The following is a 24106-nucleotide window of genomic DNA, read 5'->3' on the forward strand; positions in this document are numbered from 1 at the left end:
ACTGGCGCGCTGACGCCAGTTCCGGTGATTCCTTTATTTCCTTATCGTCACGTGCCCCGGACTAACGGGTCACGTGACACCACATTCCTCCCCAACTTGGAGGTGTTCAACCAACTGTTTGACATACATGATTTTAGTAAGATATTATTAGCTCCACTTTCTTAGAGTCTGTCTTGGCGGGGTTTCCTGTATATTCCGTCTACCACGTATCCTTGAAGACGGGACGACGGTCTGGGTCTTTCTCTTAGAAGGTACCGAGTGCTGCTTCTCTCCGGTGTGTCTGTTCTCGGGGCTGCCGGCATGTCTGAGTCTTCTTGCTGGAGCGGTGTCTCGGAGGTGGGTGTTGTGGCGCGGGCCCTTGACGGTGTGTTGTTCTGGGGCGTGAGTGGTGCCGTCGCCTCGCTCCTTGGAGATCCTAGTTGCTCTTCCCACAATTCAGCTGGTACTCTCCTGAAATGCGACACGTTTCTTGTCACGGTCTCGTTTCCTCGTGTGGCGGTGACCATGCTGTGGTTCGTCGCGCTAACTGTCCATGGTTGCGGCTCGAAGTTAAGGGACATCTTCTTGGGTGTTTCTCGGTTTCTGACAATTACTGTATCACTTGGTCTTAGTTCTCTGTGGCGGGCCCGCCGGGCAGTGCTTTCTTGTTCGTTCCGCCTTAGTCGCGTTTCTTCTATGGCTGGGATGTCCGGTTCGGGGGCTACCCATCGAGGGTGTATGGGGAGCTCTGCCTGTATCGGTACCCCGAGCATGAGGGCGGCAGGGCTGACCCCGGTGGATGAATGAGGGGTTTGCCTGTGTGTTCTTAGGAATCGATAGACAGCTTTCAGCCATGGGTGTCCTTTTCCTTTGGCGATGCGAATGACTTTGTTCAGCGACCCCATGAATCTTTCTGCGTCGCCATTCGCCTGGGGCCATCTGGGGGTGATGCGCTGGTGTCTTACGTTCACTTCCTTGAAGAATTTGCGCAGTTCATGGCTGGTGAATGATGGGCCGTTGTCACTCTTCACCTTTCTCGGAATTCCGTGTGTCGCGAATATCTTCTCCAGTGTGAGGATCGTGGTCTCCGTGTTTGTGGATGCGACATGCTCTACCTCAGGGTATCTGCTGAACTCGTCGATCACTACGAGTAGGTATCCCTCGCCTGCGATTGTGCAGTGATCCATGCTGACTGCATCCCACCGCTTGCTGCTTCTCGGAGCGCTGCTGATGGGTTCCGGGTTCTCTGGTCTCCTAGATGCTTGGCACGCAGCACATGGTTCCACCAGCTCCATTACCCTTTGTTGCATGTTGGGCATCCACCTTCTAGATTTGAGGTATGCAGTGGTCTTGACGATGCCTTGGTGGCCGCTGTGGGCTAGCCGTAGGGCTCTCTCTTCCAATGACTCGGGTAACACGATGCGGTGGCCTTTGAGGATCACTCCTTCCGGAGCAACGGAGAGTTTGTGTCGTATCCCGAACAGTGCCCGGAGTTTGGTTTGGGCCGATGTGGTGCGCTGGGCTATGGAAGTGAGGTATGTCTTCCAGTTGCCTGATTGGATGGCGGTTGTAGTGTGTTGCAGGATGGTGTCTGCTTCCGTTTCATCGGCTATTTCCTTTATGGTGAGGGCGCGTGGTCAGGCGCAGGCGACCACGTGGCATACGTGTTCGTCCGTTTCTTTCGAGTGATGTTGTTCTCCCTTGGTGGCAGGTCTGGGGTGGCGGGACAAGTAGTCTGCTGGGTTGTCTGTCCCTGGGCGGTAGTCGACCTCTATGTTATAGGGCTGTAGCTGCAGCATCCATTTCTCAATGCGTGCCGGGGGGTGGGGAGCAGAGCCTCGGAATATCGGGATCAGTGGCTTATGATCGGAATAGACTTTTGCTTGTTTTCCGAGCAGGTATACCTTGAAATGACGACATCCCCACAGGATGGCCAGGGCTTCCTTCTCAATGTGAGCATAGTTTTGCTCTGGTTTGGTGAGCGCCCGACTGGCAAACGCAATAGGGAACACATTACCCTCGTTGTCCGTTTGGGTTAGGACAGCTCCTAAGCCTACTAGGCTGGCATCTACCAGTAGTTCGGTGTGCCTGTTTACGTTGAAGAAAGCCATGGTTGTTGATGCTGATAATGTGTCCTTGATCTGCTGGAAGGCTTGTTGGTGGATCGATGTCCACTCCCATTTCTGGTCTTTTTTGGTCAATTCACGTAGTGGGCTTGCGATGTTAGCAAGGTCTGGAATGAAACGCGCACAGTATGTCGCCATTCCCATGAAGCTTCTCACCTCCGTGGCTGATTGAGGAACTTTGGTGTTCTTAATGTCGTTTACTTTTGATGGATCAGGGGATACGCCTTTGGCACTGAAAATATATCCAAAGAAGCATAGCTCCTATTTTGCAAATTCTCATATCTCTGCATTCAGCGTTAGGCCTGCTGTTTCCAGGCTGCTCAGGACTGCTTCTAGGCGTTTGTGGTGCTCTTTCTCGTCTGAGGCGTACACGAGAATGTCATTGCTGATATTCGTGGTGCCGTCTAGGCCCGTGATGACCTTGCGGATTTCGTGCTGGAAGACATCGGCCGCCGACGATATTCCAAAATTAAGTCGTTTGTACCTCATTAGCCCAAGGTGAGAGGAAAATGTGGTGATGTACCTTGAGTCTCTGGCTAGTTTGAGCTGGTGATAGCCCGATCTCAGGTCTAGTTTGCTGAAGATCGTCGCTCCAGTGAGATCTACAATGAGCTCGTCTATCGTTGGGGTGATGTGGCGTCTCTCTTCCGATCGCCGCGTTGGGGAGCCTCATATCTATACAAATTCTCACGGCATTGGGCTGTTTCGGTTTTTGGGCCACTACCATTGGTGACACCCACGGGGTAGGACCTGATGTTTTTTCGATTATCCCCGCTTCTTCGAGTTTAGTTAGTTCTTCTTCTACGGCCTCACGCAGATGGAATGGTATCCGCCGGTGCCGTACTGCTTTCGGCTCAATCGTGGGGTCTATGTGGAGTTTGATTGTTCAGCCTTTTAGACACCCGATGCCTTGGAACAGTTTCTTGTGTTGCTGTAGTAGATCGTCAAGTTCGTTGTGTTGGAGGCTAAATGTAAAATGAATTAGCTTTAGTTTCTCTGAAGTCTTGCAGCTGAGCAGTGTTTCACAGCCAGCATCCACTACATAGATACGCGCCCTAAAGCTAGTGTTATTGTGGGCGAAATCAGACTTGAAAGACCCTTACATCCATACGCGTATAGTCTGACTTTCTTCTTGTGGAGCGTGGGTTTCGGGCAAAGCTTGCTGAATGCGGTCGCTGGCATTACGTTCACTGTTGCGCCAGTGTCGATGACTACTTTCAGTGGTTCGCCGTTGGCGATGACGGTACACGATGGTCTCTTTCTTTGTCGTGATCGGTGTGGTTCGACGGCTGATATAAGGTGTACTCGGTGTATCCGTTTGCCTCCTTTCTTCCGTCTCTCTTTTCTCTCCGGGGTACACTGTCGTCGCTGTCGCTCGTGTCTGGGGACCTTTGAGAGTGGTCGACAGCTCTGGCTTTTCCTTTCTGGTCTTGTTGGTGTGAATATTCTCTCGGGGCAAACTTTTTCCGTCGCTCGGGTGGTGGTCGTGATGCCGTTTCTCTGTCGCTTCGGTTTGGCGGGTTCATGCAGACCGCTGCATAGTGATTGAGGCGGTTGCATTTCCTGCACGTGGATCCCCATGCCGGGCAGGATTCTCCTTTGTGCCACGGGCCACCGCACCATTTGCAGGATTTATTCCGTTCTTGCGGCATCTGTGTTCTTTGGCTGTGCTTCATGCGAGTCGTTTGATGTGTAGACAAAGCTGCTATCTCTTCTGATGGCTTGGGGTTGTCTAACGGGAGCCTTTGGATCGCTGCTTCGATCACCGCTACCTGGTCTTCAGTTTGCTCGCGAGGGCGCGCCATTTCTAGAATGCGGGATAGCCGTATGTTTCTTTCCAAGAGTATTGCTCTTCTCAGCTTTTCAGAGGATATGCCGTTGATTATTTGGAGGCGGATTGCGAACTTTTCGTCCGGGAACTCACAGCCAACTGCCATCTTGCAAAGGCGAGCGTGAAATTTGTCTACTGTTTCCTTCTCACGTTGTCTGGCCATGCAAAAATGGAAGCGTTCATAGTCGGGGTTGAGGTCTGGTTTGAACATGTTCGTGAGAGTTGCTTTGGCTGCGTCATAGTTGTTGTGGTCTCCGTGATCAGGGGTAGCGTTGAAGAGGCGTAGGGTGGCCGCTCCGACATTGAGTAGGAGAAACGTGCGCTTCTTTCTCGCTATGGTGATGTCCCTGGCGTCAAGGTGCATTTCAAATTGTTGTAGCCAGATTTCCCATCTGATGGCAGCCCCTGTGGTAAACGGGTCAAATGGTGGCATGAGTGTCGTGAGTGCTGGGTCCGGGTGATCTGTGGCGAGGCTCTTTCTGATGGAGGAGCCAGTGTTGGTTCGTACAGGGTTGCTTTCGGAGCTCAACATGTTGTTAGGGCAGTAGACTTCTCGCTAAGTAGAATGGGGCCTAGTGGAAGAACTTGTCACCACGTGGCCTCACTGGATGGGGTGGTTGTTTCACTCACCGGTGTCTGGGTCGTGCCGGCTGGGTGGTGAATGTAGGTTCCTGTTGTTCGTGTGGCCACCAGGCAGCCAGGAGTCCTGCACGTGGTGTGCGTGTGAGGCGGGGTTTCCGCACTGCTGGTGCGCGTGTTAATATGCGGCGTCATGGAATATTCGGGATGCAGCTTCCGACGTTGTAGTGGCCGACACGTGGGCAGGATGTTTCCCGAAGGGGTGCCAGCGTTGGTTGCGGCCGCCCGTGGCCTCGCAGAAGGATCGTCAATGTTTCTGCGTGCGAGGCACGGCAACCGGAGCGCGTATGACTGCGCGGCTCTGCGTACAGGAGGGAGGGAGGCGCGGTCTCACGTGGATTCTTTCACGGCCTCGTCGCCAGTGTGATGTTGGCTGCCGCAGGTGATGCGGGCAGCAGTGGGGTTATGGAGCGGGCCCTGACAGAGGCCTACTCCAGTGCGAAGCGCAGCGCGGCAAGGAAGACACGACCACTCGCTGAGGTGCATAAACCCGGACTGGCGCGCTGACGCCAGTTCCGGTGATTCCTTTATTTCCTTATCGTCACGTGCCCCGGACTAATGGGTCACGTGACACCACACCATCCTTCATAGGCCTTTTACAGGAACTACCTCCACCAGGAAGCACTTTTGTTGTTGGCACAAATGTGCAGAATTGACAAAACATATGGAAAATTTTCTGTTCTTCCACTTATAAAATTCTATTATGGAAAGGTGACTCTGAAGCTGACTTAAGGAGTGGAATTGTTCCCAGAGTGGCTGATTGTAGAGTTACGTCATTATGAAACCTTGCCATGGCGGAAGACTTTTTACTCTCTACCATGTAGTACTTCCATGTCAGCCCTTCGCTTGGAATTAGGTATCAACTCTCTGGAAAGCCTTGTTTGATGGAAACGGTTGACACGTTATGGGAAATTCCATACTGCTGCCAATCAACAAGCTTATGCTATCTATGGGGATGTGGAGAGGTTGAATGCCAATGCTATGAGAATTTTTTTTTCCCAGTGCACAAGCGTGTTGCTCTCCTTAGACTGTAGTTTAGAAATGCTAAGTACAAATCCCATCAAGGTGAAGAAAAAGATGCTCTTGAATGGCTGGATTAGAATAAGGGAATGGGTTGCTAAGTCCCACTGTATAAGCACCTTTGTCCACATCACCAAAATATGGGTACTGTCGAATCGTATTTAAGCCCGTTTCCCTAAAATAAAATGTAGAAACAACTTTATGCGGTTTCGCATGAATGTCTTCCTCACTAAGGAGATTATGTCTATCAGAAACCGTGATGGGAAGGAGAACCCAGTTTGTAGATAGTGCCATGTGGCCACTGAAAAGGAAACCCTTCAACATCTATTATTAATGTACCCGGCTCTCCTGGTCGAACGCATTTCCCATTTTAAAAAGTTTGTAGTTAACACTGAATGGGTGCATTTGGACTATATGTGGCTGAACATGCTCTGTGGGAAATCAGAGTCTTTGAAGCTGGCGATCTTGAAACTCTTGGGAAATGTATGCAATTTATATACTTCATTTATTTTAAACTTGAAATGTCTCAAAATTCTGTGTATTCTAGGATCAAATCTTGTATTCAGCATTCTGTCTATTTTAGGAGTAAATCTTGTATTTTAAATTAGAAATGTTGCTGAGCTCTGTGTATATTCGGAGGAATTCTCTGGTCATCTGAACTTGGCCTTCCTCCCTCTCTGCCCCGGCTGTAACCTCCCCATCCCATTCTCCTTCTTCCTCCTGCCACCGGCGACTGCCCACAGCTGTCCTGGCGGTCTGAACATTCCTGCTCTGGATGACAAGGCCCAGGTTTTTCTCACTCGCTCCTTCACTCCTTGATCGTGTCAGCTTTTACCCCACCTTCTCCGTACAACTCTTTTTCTGTTCTGATTGATTTGGTGTCATTCCCGGGCCCTGATATCTGTACCTCTTTCCCAGCCAAAGGTTCTGGCAACTTTTGGCTTTAGACATTACCACCTTCTTCTCTACCGCCACACCTCACTCTGTCCAATCCTACCTCCTGATATTACCACCTTCTTTGCTATAACCCGTGGGGTTCTGGCATTTCCACCTACTTCCCTACCGCCAGCTCCTTGACCTCTTTTACGGCCACAACCTCCTTCTGTTCACTTTCCGCTTCTGAGGTTACCGCCACCATTGGGCCCGATTCTCACCTCCTTCTCCTGCGCACACTCCTTCTCCGCTGTTACCACATCATCATTCAACTTCTTACTGCAAACCGCTGCCTTCTGTCAAATTTGCCCTCTGGTTTTACCTTGTCCTCCCTACCACCCTGGCGTTTTCTTGTTGCCACTGCCACCTCTCGACCACCTGGGCCTGTTCTATTCACCATCTCCTCCAACTCCTTTACTACCAGATCCTTAACCACTGTTTCCTTAGCTGCCATGCCTGATCTCACCAACTCTGTAACCACCTTGTTGCTGTCTGCTGTCCCTTCCACCACTACTATTACTACCGCCACCTTCTTCTCTTCTGAACTCACCGCCTCATTCTCATCTGTAGCTGTCACCACCCCTCTTCTCCTGATACCTTTTCAGCGTTATCTGTCTATCAAGCCACCTCCTTCACTTCACTCTCCAGTCTACACCAACGTCTCTCTCCAGCCCCCTCTGTCTCTGCAGCTCTCCAGTCTCCAACAAACGCGAGCCTCCTGCCCCTGCAACACAGTCCCTGAGTGAACCTAGGCCTACTGTGGGCTTGGAGGAGAAGCCAAGTCCTTAAGCGGCCTGGCCACCATCCACCTGTTACTTGTGCTGTGCTGGGAGCTTCTGCTTTACCAGCATGTGGATTCCACACTGGAAACAGACTGGGAAAGCTTTCTACATTCGTTGGTTTTCTGAACAATCCTATATGCAAGGCGAGCCTAAACATTGCATGTATAGCAGAAAAACTGCCTGCTAAGAGTGGAAGCATCTGTAGCGTCTGTTTTTATTTACTTATTGTTCACTTGTTAGGCGCCTATACAGCAAGTAAATACTGTTTCAATTTGATGCTGTCCATGGTCGGAAGCAATGGACTTGCAATATTGCATTGGCAGGGTTCGCAGATTCATTGAGTGTTGCTTTTAAGTTGTGAAATGACTTCCCTGATGTTCCTGATGAAGTTCTAACAATGTTACAGTGCACGCCTGCATCGTCTAACGGAGGAAATATCTTCCTTTAAGGGGACAGGCACTTTTTACTTCCCTGGAGCTGGTGGTCTGTTTGGAAAAGACAGCAGGCTCTCTCAATTGACGAGGGGGTGCCTTATCAATACCCTGCAGAGTTTCCCCAGGCTTTTGGGAAGGGGTTGGGTGCTCAGGATTTAGCTGCCCTAGTGGACTGATGTATTGGGGAATGTCCAAGTCCCCAAGAGTGGCCTGTGTTGAGGCGATGTGATTGTCCCATTCCCTGGTCCAAAAACCAGGTCAAAGTGACACAGGGATCCTCCCCATATCTCCCCTGGGCTCCACATCCACTGGCTCAGGTGGCATTTGGCCTCCTGAGTCACTACCCTGGCAGGTTCCGGAACCAGGCGGGGGGCTTCATCACACTGCTTATTAAAAGTCTCATGACCAGTCCCTCTGACTCAATGATCCCTATGTGAACTGCAGGTCACATGTTAACTCCTTCTCATGTCAACTATACTTAATTCCTCTGTTGTTGAGAAACTGTTGTAAGGGCCTATAGCTCTGGTACAACAATCTAAGGCACATAGACATTCTTAAAGGGATGTGTTTCCCATACAGGAACTGGTATTGTAACATGTAGCTTTTATTTCATAGCGATGAAAGGGCATGTCATGGGTGGAACATTAGTGGTCATTTACCCAGTTTATAAGTGTGTACGGTATGTGCTGTTCATTCTCTCCTCAATGCATCATCTTCTTTTCATTAACAGGCTGACTCCAGTGGATGCCTCTCTCAAGTTGTAAAAACCAAAATATTCCAGCTGAGGAGAGGCGGCTATCACATGCAAATCAATTTGCATGCCACCATGACTGAGGAAGGGACAGGTATGTGATCAGACAATCTTAGAAAGGGAGAGGCTTTCAATGTTATGTTATTGTGTTTTATACCGCACTCTGAAAGATTTGAAAGAGAAGGGAATGGGTTTGGCTAGTCGGGAAAGAAGAAACATTTGCGAAGCTTCACTGTTGCCTTGATGCGCGCACTTTGGAAGTACCTGGTTGCTGGGTGAGGATCTGTTTCTAGTTGGTTTGTATCCAACAGCACTTGAGGGATCTTCGCCCAGAGGGGGAACTCGTATGCTTGTAGTGCGAGCATGCATAAGATAGTACTTTGATCAATAAATTGGTTGGATAGATGTCTGTTTGGAGGATTGTTAAATTGCCATTTGTGGGTGGCTTAGTTGGTATGCATAGTGTGTGTTCGAGTGTAGAATTTGAAAGAGAGGGCAGTCACAGGAGGCCTTGGTGGTCATTTGGAGCATTCATCCGGTGTGGCTGTGCCGATGTCCCAGTAGTGGTGCATCTTGTGTAGGTGTGTAGGATAATTGTCAGAAGTCCTAAGGCACTGTGTTGAATCTAGCAATGTCATCACTTCCTCTCAGGGGAAACTCTTTTCCCATGTGGCATGGGAAAGGGCAGCCGCTACCTTATCCCGACCCTGTGGGTGGCTGCCTGAAGGAGGACCATATTGGGGGGGGAGCAACCCTCAAGGGAGGGAAGGAGATTCAATGGCAGGAACATGGTGTCACCCTTTCTGCTCAGGGTATGACACCAACCCTTTGATTTACCAAACCTTTATGGCACATGGTGAGATAGATCCAGTCCATCCACTTAGCAGTGACTGTAGAGCTCTTTCCTATGCTCTTTGCAAAACAACTGAGACGAGGAAGAGCACAGGAACAATGCAGAGCACTAAGCTGCAAAACTAGAGACATGCTGTAGTGGTTGCAGGGATCAGATAGGTGCCGGTATGTTTAAATTCCAGGCACTGCAAAGAAGTTGGAGATCCACTATACCAGATGCGGATCAGGAAGCGAGGAGGAAGCCAGCTGCAGAAGGGGACAGGAGAAATCCTACTGGCACCGTCACAAAAAACCCTGAGGTCAAAGGTACGCAGCACACAGGCCTGCAGCAGGAGACACTGTGGAGAAGAGGCCAAGGCACAGAGTACCGGAGACCAGACATAATGCCGGCAGAAGGAGGAGGTGCCCCGCTGGAGAAACCAAAGGCCACGGAGAATGCTGAAGCAGCCACAAACAGACCGGTGAGCCCAGGGAGGGGAATTGGGATACCGGGGAAAGACAGACGAAAGGGGGACGAGGACCCATTGGCTGAATGAGTCCAACTGTTACGTGTGGAGAAAGCCCTGGCAGGAGAGTATACCAGGTTACCTGTTGCAAATGTGGGACCCCCACCCAATTAAAAAGTGTACATTGTAAAAACCCTTGCAGGAGAGTATGCCAGGTAACCTGTTGCGAGTCTGGGACCCACACCCAATTATAAAGTGAACATTGTGAAAACCCTGGCAGGGGAGTATACCAGGTAAACTTTTGCGAGTCTGGGACTCGCACCCAATTGTAAAGCGAACATTGTGAAAGTGCTGGCAGGAGAGTATAACAGGCAATGTGATTGCGAGACTCGGGCCTGCACCCAATTGCAAATAAACTATAGGAATCAAAAAGAGGAAAGACAACCACTTAAATGGGTGAAATCCAGGGGAAGGGAGCCATACTCCCTGGACTGGGAAGTTGAAGTAATTGTGAGAATCAAAGAGAGATAGAGAACCCCTTGTGTGTGTGAAATCCAGGGACAATTCCTTTGTCCTGGAAAATTGCATATTCTGAGAAAGAGAACCGTGATTGTGAAATTGTAGTAATCAAGAAAAAATGTATAATACAGGGTGCCTGGGTATGTCCTGATATGCCCAGGGGGGTAATTAGTAATAAAGAAGAAATCAGGATGGGAGATCAAAACAGCAAGATTTGTAGATTAATTTATTTAATCTCAAAATGGTAACATGGTGTTAGGTATTGTTTAATTTTAAGCAAACAGACAGACTTAACAATTTAACAGTTGGGGGTACTACTGCGTACCAACCTCTTACATATAGAGGGTATTTGCCTCATATTCGTGCACAATCTTTAAAGGACAATTCGACATTACAATATAAACAAGCGTGAGTGCTGGCCAGGACTACTGATGGTCCATGTGTGTCATAAAACAAAACACACAACAAGTGTAAACGGAAAAGTGGGACAAGGCGTTGTGTCGCAGATCGACACTGTAGTGTTTCGGCCACTTGTAGCTGTAGATGGGAGCTAGTTAATGGCATGGCTGTCATCAGGATAGGGGTGAAGAGTAACTCTGTCCATGAGGTATATGTTAGATTAAAAAGGCTGTTATGATGGATTGTGATCTCTGGAACGTGCTTGTTTATAATTTAAATTACTTATTAGTGGCTGGTTAATGCCAACAAGTACACTAGTACAAGTACACCCGGGAGGATAGCTTAACGGCAACGTGCGCCCCTTGGAAGCAAGACGATATGAAGCAACACAGGTTCGATCCCCGGGTCCACGCTTAGAAACCTCTGGGTGTTTAAGCACGTTGTAAATACAACTAAGACAAAAAAACAATTACGCAACTAAAAAAAAAAACAAACAAAAACGAACAATTCCTGTAACAGCGCCTCGATGCCCGCAGGCTGTGTGAGCGCTTTAAAAATGCAAAATAAGACTAAAGGGTGCATTTGTATGGAGCTTACCGTCAATGGAACGATGCAGTGGTAAAGCGATTGCAGAGTCTCCCTCAGCGTAGTATGATGGAGACTGGTGGGGCGATGTTGGAAATACAATGCTCTGTAGGTCGGAGTGGTGGTCACTCTGCGAGTTCTGGGTCCAATTGGATTGGCCAGGGTGTGGCTGCACCCGTCAATGGCGTATTAGGTGCACAATTCTCGGGAAAAAACAGATAAATGGAGTATGATCCGAATTGTCCAGTAAAGAGCATTAAACTGGGTGCCGACTGGTGGCAGGCAAGGAGTGGAGCAAACGCATGCGGCCATCACTAGGTATAGAGAGACACATGAGGAGGAATAAGTGTCTAGAGTCCTTTAATGGGTGCAGAATAGTGGACTGCACACAGTGGTAAGAAATATCTCTGATCTACACTCTGGAGTCAGTTACATGTGAGAAGGTGCCCGTGCGTGGGATCAAAGAACATTATGGCAGTGTTATGCATGGATAAAGCCAGGTGCGGGAGGCCATGTGCGCACTGATGTGGTAGGCGCATTGACAGGTGACAAGGTTCGCTAGTCGACCAGCATGGTGTGCTGTCCATAATGACTGTGAATGCGTATTGAGGGCACCCGCCCGAAGTAAAAGCCAAAAAGGGTGGTGTGTGCGCTCGATCTCGGCGTGTGCAGTAAAATCACGGGTCTAGCACCACATGCGTTTAAAAGTGAGGCCACCGATGGCCCTATGCAGCAAGAAACTTACTTGGATAGACTGCGATGAATCATTGACTCGCTGGATGAGTAACACTGTGCGCTGTGTAGCACAGAGAGAATAAATCATTCGAGGTGGCCCTCCCTTGACCCTAAGCAACCAATAGTGGTGTGCCAAGTGGGCCAATGGGGATGGGGTGTGGCGCTGGGCTGGAATGATAGTGAAAGTGCATTTGATAGGTCCCATGGACATAGCGTCACGTGATGCCTGATAACGATGTAAGGGGCCTGATGGGGATTGTGGTCCCAGTGCTCAAAAGCTGTAAAGCGCATTTAAAATGGTTGCGTGGTAAGCGAACATGTGTGTCACGACCAATGAAGCATAGTGCAGATGCAGTGATTGACATAGCACTGAATGCGTGTGTTAATCGAGTAGAACCAAGAGTCCAGTATTGTCCTGGTGGCGCAGAAGTTCAGAAGGCCAACCTAATTACTTGGAACAGGGTAACCTCTGGACGAGCCAGAGCAATCAAGGTAGCGATCACGGCGGTCAAGACTAGGTCTCAAGAGGGGTGAGGGTGACTGAAAGCCCGCAATGAGCACACAAAGCAAGATCACTTACAAACTACTCCAAACAGGTGTTATATATAAAATATATACACATTTATTTTAAGGCCTTTAAAACAATGACCGTAGCGAGAAAATCACAATATCACAATATTAAACCAACACATACCATATCAACACAATATATATACAAATACAACAAGTCTCAAGCGTTATATGCACGAAATATGTAGTCCACCTAAAAGGGAAGGAAAACAGGCAGTGCGAAATAATGCTTAGACCCAGTTCGCCTTCAGAGGCACCTAACTAGATGGAAGTCCGAGCCCTGCGAAGAGTGGAGCCTTGTGCTCAAAAGTACCTGCACACGCTGGTGCCAACGGGCAAAAGGGGAGTCTCTTCTAAGGAAATCAGGCAGTTCAGTTCAGTGCACAAATGAAGGAGAACAAGTTCCGCGACTCAAGCGCAGCCTCCACAGTGGGCAGAAGCAGAGCGCGAGTACGGAAAAGGGTGCTGTTTAACACAGCGGGGAAAAGCAATGGGCTCCTGCAGGAGGGCGACCAGATCCTAGCTATGCTACTCACCGGTCCCCGATGCAAGCAGACCCAGGCTTCTCCGCGTCGGTTTCAGCAGCTGGCAGGTTCAGAAGAGCAGGGAACGCCTCGTCGTCGTGTTGAGTAAAAAGACGTCCCAATCGAAGAAACCCGCACAGTTTGTTACCACAGCAGGGCAACTGAGCGGCCGTGTGTCTGAGATAAATGTACACTACTCACTTCAGACATGGGAACACCAAGTGTACGAAGCGTGTGAGAGTGCCAAGGACTCGAAATACTACACAACCTGGCGGCGGTTACAGAGCAAGACTCCCGTGTAAACTGGTCAGTCAGCTGGATGGCCCAGAGACTCTTCCGAAGGCTTACTGGCAGGAGATGGTGAAGATGCCGAGAGTAGCTGTTCCCGCTATTCCAAAGGGTCGAAGTACCAGTACAGGCCTTCTGGTTCGATCAAAGGTGAAAAGGGTTTCACAAGACGACAGCAGTGCAGAGGAGAAGTCCTTCAGCGGGTCACCAGCGATTCCTCGGTTCAGCCTCTTGGTTGCAGGATACTTGGCTCCTGTATTCCTTCGTTCGTGAGAACTCAGGAGATCGACATGGTAGTGGTGTTTCCAGCCCCCTCTTATCCACGGTTCCCTTCGCGCCAAAACGGAGGGGACCCAATGGGAGATCCGCTCATCAACACTCACACCATACGTGGACCAATCACGGACCACGGTGGTCCCAGGCATTCACACCACCCTAGACTCTCTGGCACCCAGGATGTGTATTGGGACCAGACATCCCAGCCCACACCCTAGAGGCACACACAAGACATGTAGAAGCCCGCGAAAGCATCCGTGTTTCGCGGGAAAGTACATGCCCAAATAAGGAAGGCCCCGGGTCGGCTCCACCTGGGGATGGTGAAGGGAGCAAGACGGTCAGCGGACAGGACAAAGGAGCCTCGTGGTCTGGCCATTTTGGGAGCCAGGCCACCATTTTGGGTTAAGCGCGAGAAACGCGCTTAGAACGCCAAAAGGAGCTCAAAACACAAGAAAACGATCGCTGCCACCATTCCCGTCCCTTAATTACTTGCACCGATCAAATACAATCCTAAACGAGTATCTAGGGCCTGTAGAAGGCTAGAGACCCAAGAGAGCTGTAACTTAGCTTACAGTGCCCTCTTGTGTCATGTTGCACTAAAGCCGCAACATGATAAAAGAAACTACGGGAAACAGCGTTCCCCGCTACTGACTGTCTTAAGGACATGTCAGTTTCCCCATAAGAAAAGGAGCGAAAGCCCAGAGGAGTGCAGCAGAAGGCTGCACTTCTCTGGCAAAGTCAAGAACAAGGTGAAAAACAACAGCAAAAAGTTTAGGGGTTGCCACATGGAAGGAAAATTACCTACAATTACGAAATCTTTCCTAACAGACTCAATAAGTGCTGTATCACATAGGGATGCTACAGTGCGTAGCCTTCAAGATATTTGCATATTGTGGCAGTTAACATTGTGTTTCCCATCATCCGGTACTGGTGTGTGTGTAGAAATGTATAACATTTCATACATTGATACGCTAAGAGAATGAAGTCATTAAATTACGTGGCCCCGAAATCTCGAATGCAACGTGTGTCTACACACCGAGTTGAATAGATATGGGGACAAAGGCCCGACACCTTAAGATTCTGGGTACTTTTGCACAGTTCGGTTACAGAGTACTGGACGATTGAGTGACGATCCCAGCAAAGCACGTTTATGACATCACCAGCTTTTGTGTGGTAAGTTCAAAAACACAGGGTAAGCCTAATAAACACGTGTACATTGCAAGAGGTATTAACATGGTGTGACACAATATAATGGCATTTGAAATAATTGCATATGACATATTCAGGTATTAGTGCAAACATATGGAACATTGGATCAGTCTGTAGGCTGAGTGCATCAACAATTTGAGTTCACTGGGCGAGACCACTTAGGCACAATGTATGTCTTCAGCTAAAATTAAATGGATGTGGAGAAAAAAAAAAATAAGTAGTCTGAATGTAATGGACAACAGGCTGATTTACATGCGATAAAAATTATGTTAAGTTGCTGATATGTAAGGCATCCTCCTCGAGGGCGGCTGGGTCCAATGGATCCGCGAACATTATCTTTAAGGGTAACGCAAATGTTTGAGCAAAAATTCTATTCATCCTGTATAAAGACGTAGTTAAGGTTCGAGTAATACCAAATACATGGCACATTGCCTATATAGTACCAATCTACAAAAAAGGTGGTAGGTCATCCCCAGCAAATTACAGACCTCTCGCACTCTTGGATGCAGACTCCAAGATCTTTTCAGGTTTGGTACTCAAACATATTCAAGAGTGGGCAGAGGTAAATAAGATCTTATCACGACTTCTTGGTTTCCGCAAAAAGGCTGGCACTGATGCAGGGGGGCTATTAATGAACATCCTACAGTGGAAAACGTGGAAATAAGGTAGTGTGCCAGTCTATGTAGCATCCATAGACTTAACTATGGCTTTTGACATGGTGGATAGGAGCATCCTTTGGGGGAAAATACATCGAATGGGATTGTCTCCTTCCTTGTTGTCAATTTTGTATCATTTACATGAAGGTTCCAAATTACAGGTACGCCTAAGTAACACAGGAATATTATCAGAGGCGATCAATGCTACAAATGGTTTACATCAGGGGTGTGTTTTTGCCCCTACAATATTTAATTTGTATGCATCAGATGCTGGTAAGGTCTTAGAGACAGTTGCTTTTGTTCCACCTACAGTCGAGGGAATAAAGGTATCCTGGTATGCTTACACGGACGACTTTGTTATTTGATCATACCCCGCAAGGACTGCAACATCTGCTAACCGCATTCAGAGACTACACAATTGCAAATTCGCTTTTGATAAATGAAAAGAAAACTGTAATCTTACGATTTCACTGCAGTGTTACAAGGGACAAACTAGTATGGTTCCTGAACCAATTGAGCGTGAAATGACATCTGCGGTATCTGGGTTACCAATCTTTGGAATCAAAAAGAAACAGAACTACAGGCAATTTTTGAATACGAAGGTGCAGGTACAAATCATTCACCTTAAAAAAATTGATATGAAATATGGGAAATTCTCAATCATACCGACCATGCGTTATTATAAGTGCAAATTGATTCCGCAATTCTGCTATGGTTTGGAACTGTTTTCTAGATGGGCAATTGATGAACTGGACAAATATGAAGCAAAGATATTAAGATCTGTGTTTAGATGCCTACCTAACTGTGTGCGACTGGAAGCATTGCGTTATGAGCTGGGCCTGTGTTCCATCAGAAGTATGGTGATGTGGCGCCGAGTATGCCTATTTAGGAAATTAATTGTGAGCTCAAAAGATACTATTTACGACCTGTTGGGAAATGGGATACAAACTAGTACATGTGCCTCAGATTACTTAAATGAATTAACAATGGAATCCCTAGCGTACCTAACTTCATTTGGTGCTACGTGTGAGTTGCTTATATTTAATTCAAACAAAGCAAAAAAATATGCAGATCAACCAGACTGGAATATCACCTGTGCTAAGGTCGCAGGAACTAAACTATACAAGCATCTGGTATCGGGTTACAATATTGGGGTTAGTATGGAGCCATACTTGATTAAGTTTTCGGACAAAGGTTGGCGCAATGAATGTATGCGTTTTAAATGCAATGTGTTGTTGACCAGGGAAATCACAGACCTACGGGAAAGGGGGAATGGAACATTGTCACTGTATAGGTTCTGTGGTACCTCTGGGCTGTCTGAAACTCTGCAGCACCTCCTGATTTACTGTGATGCACTACGAAGTGATCGCATACACTTTTTCCTAAAATTTGTGAACGGAGATAATGTTGATCTTGAAAGACTATGGCTTGAAATGCTATACAGAAGTAATCTGTCATTGCAGCTCGCGGTAGTCAGATTCCTAAGAAAGATCTGTTTGTTAGTACCGCAATATGAATTGTGTAAATTAATTGAAACTTTTCTGGGTATATTAAGTGGCTGCTTTAGTGAGCTGCTGCTGTAGTTAAAGTCACAAATAACTAGTGTATTTGTAAATACAATTCTTTTTGGTATTCTTTTTTTAAATTCTGAGTATAGAACAACCATAATCCCTACAAAAACAACATCCAGGTCTGGCGTCGCTAAATAGACAATGTCCTCCTCATTTGGCGAGGAACCAAGGATGAACTCGTAGCCTTCCACCAATTGTTCAACCAACGAAACCATCATATAAAATTCACCCTCCAATGGGACTTCCAGACCAACAATTTCCTGGATCTACACATATACCGCTCTGGCAGCAACCTCACGACAGAACTCTCAGAAAGACAACAGACAGGAACAGCCTCCTGCACTTTACCAGCTACCATCCTGCAGGACTCAAATACAACTTACTGTACGGTCAATTTCTTCGCGTACGCAGAAACTGTACCAAAAGGGAGAGATTTGAACACCATGCCAAACAACTACAGACACGTCTCAGAGAAAGAGGCTACCCCAAGAAATCAATCAATCAAAATGGTGCAAAAGAGCAGCCAACACAGACCATACCATCTGCCTCACTCCTAGGGAAAAAAAAATCAATTGAGAGCAATCTGCGTTAGCCCCATAAGTAATCTGACAAAACCGCCATTAACAAACACTGGCACTTGATCAAAAATGAGGGGACCCTGTCGAAAAAAACTCTTTTTACTTTCAAAAAGAACAAAAACCTACGAGACACACTGGTACACACCTTCCTGGAACCAAAAAAAGAAATGCAAACCCTGTGGAATCTACCACCCGTGGTCGTTCACTTTAGTTGAGGCCGATGTGTGCAATGTAGATACACAAAATCCAGCAAAACCTTTGATTACAAAGACTTCCACTGGACTCTGAAAAACCACACTAACTGCGAAAGCAAATTCGTAATCTACGCTATCAGATGTCCATGTGTCCTGATCTACACTCGCAAGACAATTAGGCCCATGAAACAACGGATCGGAGAACACTGATCTTGCATCAAGAATGCAGTGGCTGATAAATCACTTGTCGACCATTTCACAAAAAAAGGACATACCAATGAGCATCTTTCCTGGATGATTTTACAACAATTGACCCCCCCAAAAAGAGGGGGTGATATTAACCTCTCCTTAACCCGATTGGAACAAAAATGGGTTCATAGATTAGACACTGTGAAAAACGGACTGAACATCACACTCGAATGGAAGCACTTTTGGTACTAACCCACATCCATGGATAGAGCTCCAACAGTTGCCTGCTCCAATACGTATCCTAGCTTTAGCCACCATTACAAGCGAGATCATTCCACCTCCAGTAATAGGGCCCCCTGCCCGCAAGACAAATCCTTTGGTTCACTACTGCATGCAGTTTACCAAGTCCCCATCGCACTTTATGCAATGCATGCGCACGATTGAGCCTCACCCTTAGTATGGAACCTAATCTAGATTACTTTTTTGGGGACCCAAATTTATGTCCTTGTCAGGAATCATCACCTTGTTGTCCATTATACTGAAACTCGAGTTTACCTATAATGTTTGGCTCTTGCTGCACTTCCATTGTGCTTGGAGACATACTTTGTACTTTGTCAGTTTATCACCACCCTGTTGTCCATTACATTCAGACTACTTATAATGTTTTTTTTCTTTTCTCCACATCCATTTAATTTTAGTTGAAGACATACATTGTGCCTGAGTGGTCTCGCCCAGTTAACTCAAATTGTTGATGTACTCAGCTAACCGACTGATCCAATGTTCCATATATTTGCACCAAAACCTGAATATGTCACATGCAATTATTTCAAATACCATTATATAATGTCACACCATGTTAATACCTCTTGCAACGTACACATGTTTATGAGGCTTACCCTGTGTTTTTTAACCTGACCACACGAACGCTAGTGATGTCATAAACGTGCTTTGCTGGGATCGTCACTCAATCGTCCAGTACTCTGTAACCGAACTGTGCAAAAGTACCCAGTATCTTAAGGTGTCAGGCCTTTGTCCCCATATCTATTCAACTCGGTGTGTAGACACACGTTGCACTCTAGATTTCGGGGCCACGTAATTTAATGACTTCATTCTCCTAGCGTATCAATGGATCAAATGTTATGCATTTCTACACGCACACCAGTACCGGATGACGGGAAACAATGTTAACTGCCACAATATGCAAATATCTTGAAGTCTACGCACTGTAGCATCCCTTTGTGATACAGCACTTATTGAGTCATTAACAATACTGGACTCTTTGTTCCACTCAATTAACACACACACTCAGTGCTATGTCAATCACCGCATCTGCACCATGCTTCATTGGTCGTGACACATATATTCGCTTACCACGCAACCATTTTAAATGCGCTTTACAGCTTTTGAGCACCGGGACCACAATCCCCATCAGGCCCCTTGCATCGTCATCAGGCATCACGTGACGCTATGTCCATGGGACCTATCAAATGCACTTTCACTTTCATTCCAGCCCAGCGCCACACCCACCTCCCCATTGGCCCACTTGGCGCACCACTATTGGTTGCTTAGGGTAAAGGGAGGGCCACCTCGAATGATTTATTCTCTCTGTGCTACACAGCGCACAGTGTTACTCATCCAGCGAGTCAGAGATTCATTGCAGTCTATCCAAGTAAGTTTCTCGCTGCATGGGGCCGTCGGTGCCCTCACTTTTAAACGCATGCGGTGCTAGACCCGTGATTTTACCGCACACGCCGAGATCGAGCGTGCATACCACCCTTTTTGGTTTTTACCTCGGGCGGGTGCCCTCAATATGCATTCACAGTCATTATGGACAGCACACCGTGCCGGTCGACTAGAGAACCTTGTCATCTGTCAATGATCCTATCACATCAGTGTGCACACGGCCTCCCGCGCCTGCCTTTATCCATGCATAACATTGCCATAATGTTCTTTGATCTCACGCACGGACACCTTCTCACGTGTAACTGACTCCAGGGTGTAGATCAGAGATATTCCTTACCACTGTGTGCAGTCCACTATTCTGTACCCATTGTAGGACTCTAGACACTTATACCTCCTCACGTGTCTCTCTATACCTAGTGATGGCCGTATGCTTTTGCTCCACTCCTTGCATGCCACCACTCGGCACCCAGTTTAATGCTCTTTACTAGACAATTCGGATCATACTCCATTTATCTGTTTTTTCCCTAGAATTGTGGACCTAATACGCCATTAACGGGTGCAGCCACACCCTGGCCAATCCAATTGTACCCAGAACTTGCAGAGTGACCACCACTCTGACCTACAGAGCAGAGTATTTCCTACATCGCCCCACCAGTCTCCATCATACTACGCTGAGGGAGACTCTGCAACAGCTTTACCACTGCATCGTTCCATTGACGGTAAACTCCATACAAATGCACCATTTAGTGTACTTGTTGGCATTAACCAGCCACTAATAATTAATTTAAATTATAAACAAGCACGTCACAGAGATCACAATCCATCATAACAGCCTTTTTAATCTAACAGATACCTCACGGACAGAGTTACTCTTCACCCCTATCCTGAAGAAGGCCACGCCATCAACTAGCTCCCATCTACAGCTACAAGTGGCCAAAACAATACAGTGTCGATCTGCGACACAACGCCTTGTCCCACTTTTCCATTTACACTTGTGTGTTTTGTTTTATGACACCCATGGACCATCAGTAGTCCTGGGTAACACTCACTCTTGTTTACATTGTAATGTTGAATTGTCCTTTAGAGATTGTGTACGAATATGAGGCAAATACCCTCAATATTTAAGAGGTTGGTACGCAGTAGTACCCCCAACTGTTAAATTGTTAAATCTGTCCGTTGTCTTAAAATTAAGCAATAGCTAACGCCATGTTACCATTTTGAGATTAAATAAATTAATCCAAAAATCTTGCTGTTTTGCTCTCCCATCCTGATGTAATCAAGGAAAGACCCTTGAGTGTATGGGATCCAGGGGAATGGACCCATAACCCCTCAGAGGGAAAGTTGCAAGTAGTGGGAAAAGAAAAGTGATGAAAATAAGGAAGTGCTGGCACAGGAAGCCCCCATGCGAATTGATTGCAGGTCTCAGACCCACACACAAATATATAATAAATGCTGAAAGTAAATATCTTTTTGAATGTGTGAAAACCAGGGGAAAAGGGAACCATAATCCCTAGCCTGGAAAATAGCACTCTGTGGAAAAAGGAAGGGCAGCATCATACCCCTTTAACTATTTTGTTTGTAAAATATAAAGTATCTGAAAAAAACAGTGGAAGGGAAATTCCTCCCGAGAACTGTGCCTGTGAGCTGTAAAGAAGCTGGGAAACTCAGGGGAAAAGGGCTGCCTCCTGAGAATCACGAAACCTTGTGGAACGTTGACTATTTGTTTATTTTTGCACCATTTGGAACTTTGTGTTGGAACATTGGAAAAAGCTACAGGTGACCAGTTGAAAGACTATATCCCTTTGCACTTTATTTTGAGTTTAGCATGTAACGGTCAGGTTACGATATTGCACACAGGATGGGGACTTTCTGCCACTGACATCCTTTAGTTTTGATGAGGCAAACCCCTCATAGTGATAGTGTGAGATAGGTCTTACTCAATCCTCATTTTTCTTTTTAAAAAAGTCTTTAACCACCACCAGAATAACTCCAGAATAATTCTGGCTCAGAATGCCGACATTGGCATTCTCTCTCTGTTGTTGGCCACACACTCTTGGTACTGTTTGGCATTGTTAAATGCCACAGGAGCGGCTGAGCCTCCTCCGTATTTGGTTGTCTGCGAGACGTACTTCCAGGGGGCTGGTTCAATTGTCTCTCCGTAGTCTTTGCAGGCGATTGGGTGGAGGGAAGGTCAGAAGCCAAGTCAGCCATTACAAATGATTGTGTATGGTTATTGTAAAATCTAACCCCTAAATACCCTAAAAAGGTGTTAGTGCTGGGGGATGGTGACTTATACCCCTGTCAGGGTCCCTGTCCCCTAAGAAGGGTCACCTCCAGAGGGATCCCGCTTACCCTGTCCCCTAGGGGAGGTTAAGCATAACTTCCTCATCTCCCTAGTCCCAAAGGGGGTGGACAATCTCCCTGGAATACTCACAGTACACTTGGAGCTCTCCTAAAGCCTTAAAAAAAGTCTTTAACCACCACCAGAATAACTCCAGAACAACTCCTGCTTCCTTACAACACCCAAGAATAAGATGGATTTCTAAAGGTAGGTGGCAATCAGCTTATGGTGCTAAAACACACTCGAGGGAGGCAAGGAAGACATATGAGAGCAGTCAGCAGTGAGTACCAATCCAACATTGGAGTGAAACTGCTCCAGGGGAAAGTCCCCATGGGGATAGCTACGAGCAGGATTGCAGTGAGTAAAACCATAGAGGAGCAACTCTAAATTGCGACACCTAGGAGCAAAATCACAGTGACAAACGATTACAGTGTGTCACCTAAGAGAAAAACACAGTGGAACAAGATTGCATTGGCACATTCTTAGATTGACCATACTCCATTTAGTGGTTAATATTCTAACAGGGTTATTGGACTGTGCCTTCCAGATAAGCTGGTCAATTTAGCCTCCTTTATATCACACCCACATATTGCTCCCCCTTTCACTTACTAATGTTTTCCACTTACTACTGCCATCCGAATACTCCACCCACCATCACTCCTTCTACTCCCTACCTCTTCCTCCCCGTTCCTCCGATGTCTCTAACGCCTTCTGATCCTCGCCTCCACCCTTTGATGTTACTACTTTCTGCATGACACTACTACTCTCTCCTCTACCCTACTACTCCCTCCTCCACACTACTACTTCCTCCAGTATACTACTACTCCCTCTTCCCTACTACTGCTCCCTCCTCCAGGCTATTACGTCCGCCTCGACTCTACTAGACCCTCCTTCACACTACTACACCATCCTCCCCATTACTACTCCCTTCTCTACACTACTACTAATACACCCTACCTTGTTCTCAAACCCTCCTTTCACTTACTCAAGCACTTCACATTCCTGTCCAAATACTGCTAAGGAATTATTTAAAGCACCGTGGAAGGTCTGAATCAGGACTCAGACAACAATGCTTAGTTTCACTTTTTTATTCTTAGCATGTTCAAAACAATCTTTCCCCAAGTCCACCCACTCAACCCTATTGCATGAAAGAAAGTAATAAAGGTGCTCGCCACGTGGCAACAACTTAATTACAGTCCTCTTTCCAGAGCCCTACTCTAACATATCCTGTCCCTATTTACCAAAAGAAAATATCAAAACAACAAAAAATACTAGTAGAAAGACTTTGTGGAACTATTAACTCGAGGTAATGGCTACTGGCTCGTGACGCCAACCTTGTCCCTAGCAGTGAAGGTATTTGCCCATAGTTCTAGTTTAGAAAAAAAGATGCTGGGAGATTCTCCAAGGGTTCCAGCCCAGGTCTCACTCTGTTTCTTCCCACCCCGGGATACGTTCAGTCTTTCTTCCCTTCCCCTTCTTGGGTTCTCTCAGGGGTTCTCTAAGTCTCTCCCCACCCTGTTGCTCTTTTCCTTCTCACTCCCGACTCCGGAGTCTTAGCTATCTCTCCCCACTCTGAGGCTCTTTTCCTTTCCACTCCCCCCCTGTTGCAAGCATTCTCTTTCTGTCTCTTTTGCCTGCCTCCCTTCCCACTGGAGCCACCGTGTACCTGGTTGCCTTCAGGGGGGATTGGGGGAGGGCCGTGGGGTCGAGTCAATTCTCCTATCGTTGCGGCGCTACTTATGCTACTTTCCAGCTGTGTTCCACTTCGGCTTACCGAGGCTCTTCTCGCTTGGTTTGTGGCTTCTCTGTTCGTGGAGAGTCGCTTATGCAACCTTTCAGCTGGGCTCCATGTTGGTCGTTCAAAGCCCTCCTGCATTGTTATTACAACTTCTCAGGCCGAGTGAAGTTGCTTATGTGATCTTTCAGAGGATCTCTGCGTCGGCCCACCCAGTCCCTCCTGCCTTTCTCACTCAGCCTCTAGGAGCTGCTCTGGCCA

General features: G+C 47.2%; 1 protein-coding gene across 1 annotated transcript in view; it reads left to right on the plus strand.

Moving 5' to 3' along the window:
- LOC138510506 (alpha-2-macroglobulin-like) overlaps positions 1–24106 on the plus strand; it is a 1041624-nt gene that overhangs the window by 258626 nt on the left and 758892 nt on the right. The window contains exon 9 of the mRNA XM_069626208.1: positions 8475–8589. Coding sequence (XP_069482309.1) covers positions 8475–8589 — 115 coding nt within the window. The remainder of the gene's footprint in view (positions 1–8474; positions 8590–24106) is intronic.

The sequence above is a fragment of the Ambystoma mexicanum genome, chromosome 6p, assembly GCF_040938575.1.
Source record: "Ambystoma mexicanum isolate Mex_15411 chromosome 6p, UKY_AmexF1_1, whole genome shotgun sequence".
NCBI classification, from domain to species: Eukaryota; Metazoa; Chordata; class Amphibia; order Caudata; family Ambystomatidae; genus Ambystoma; species Ambystoma mexicanum.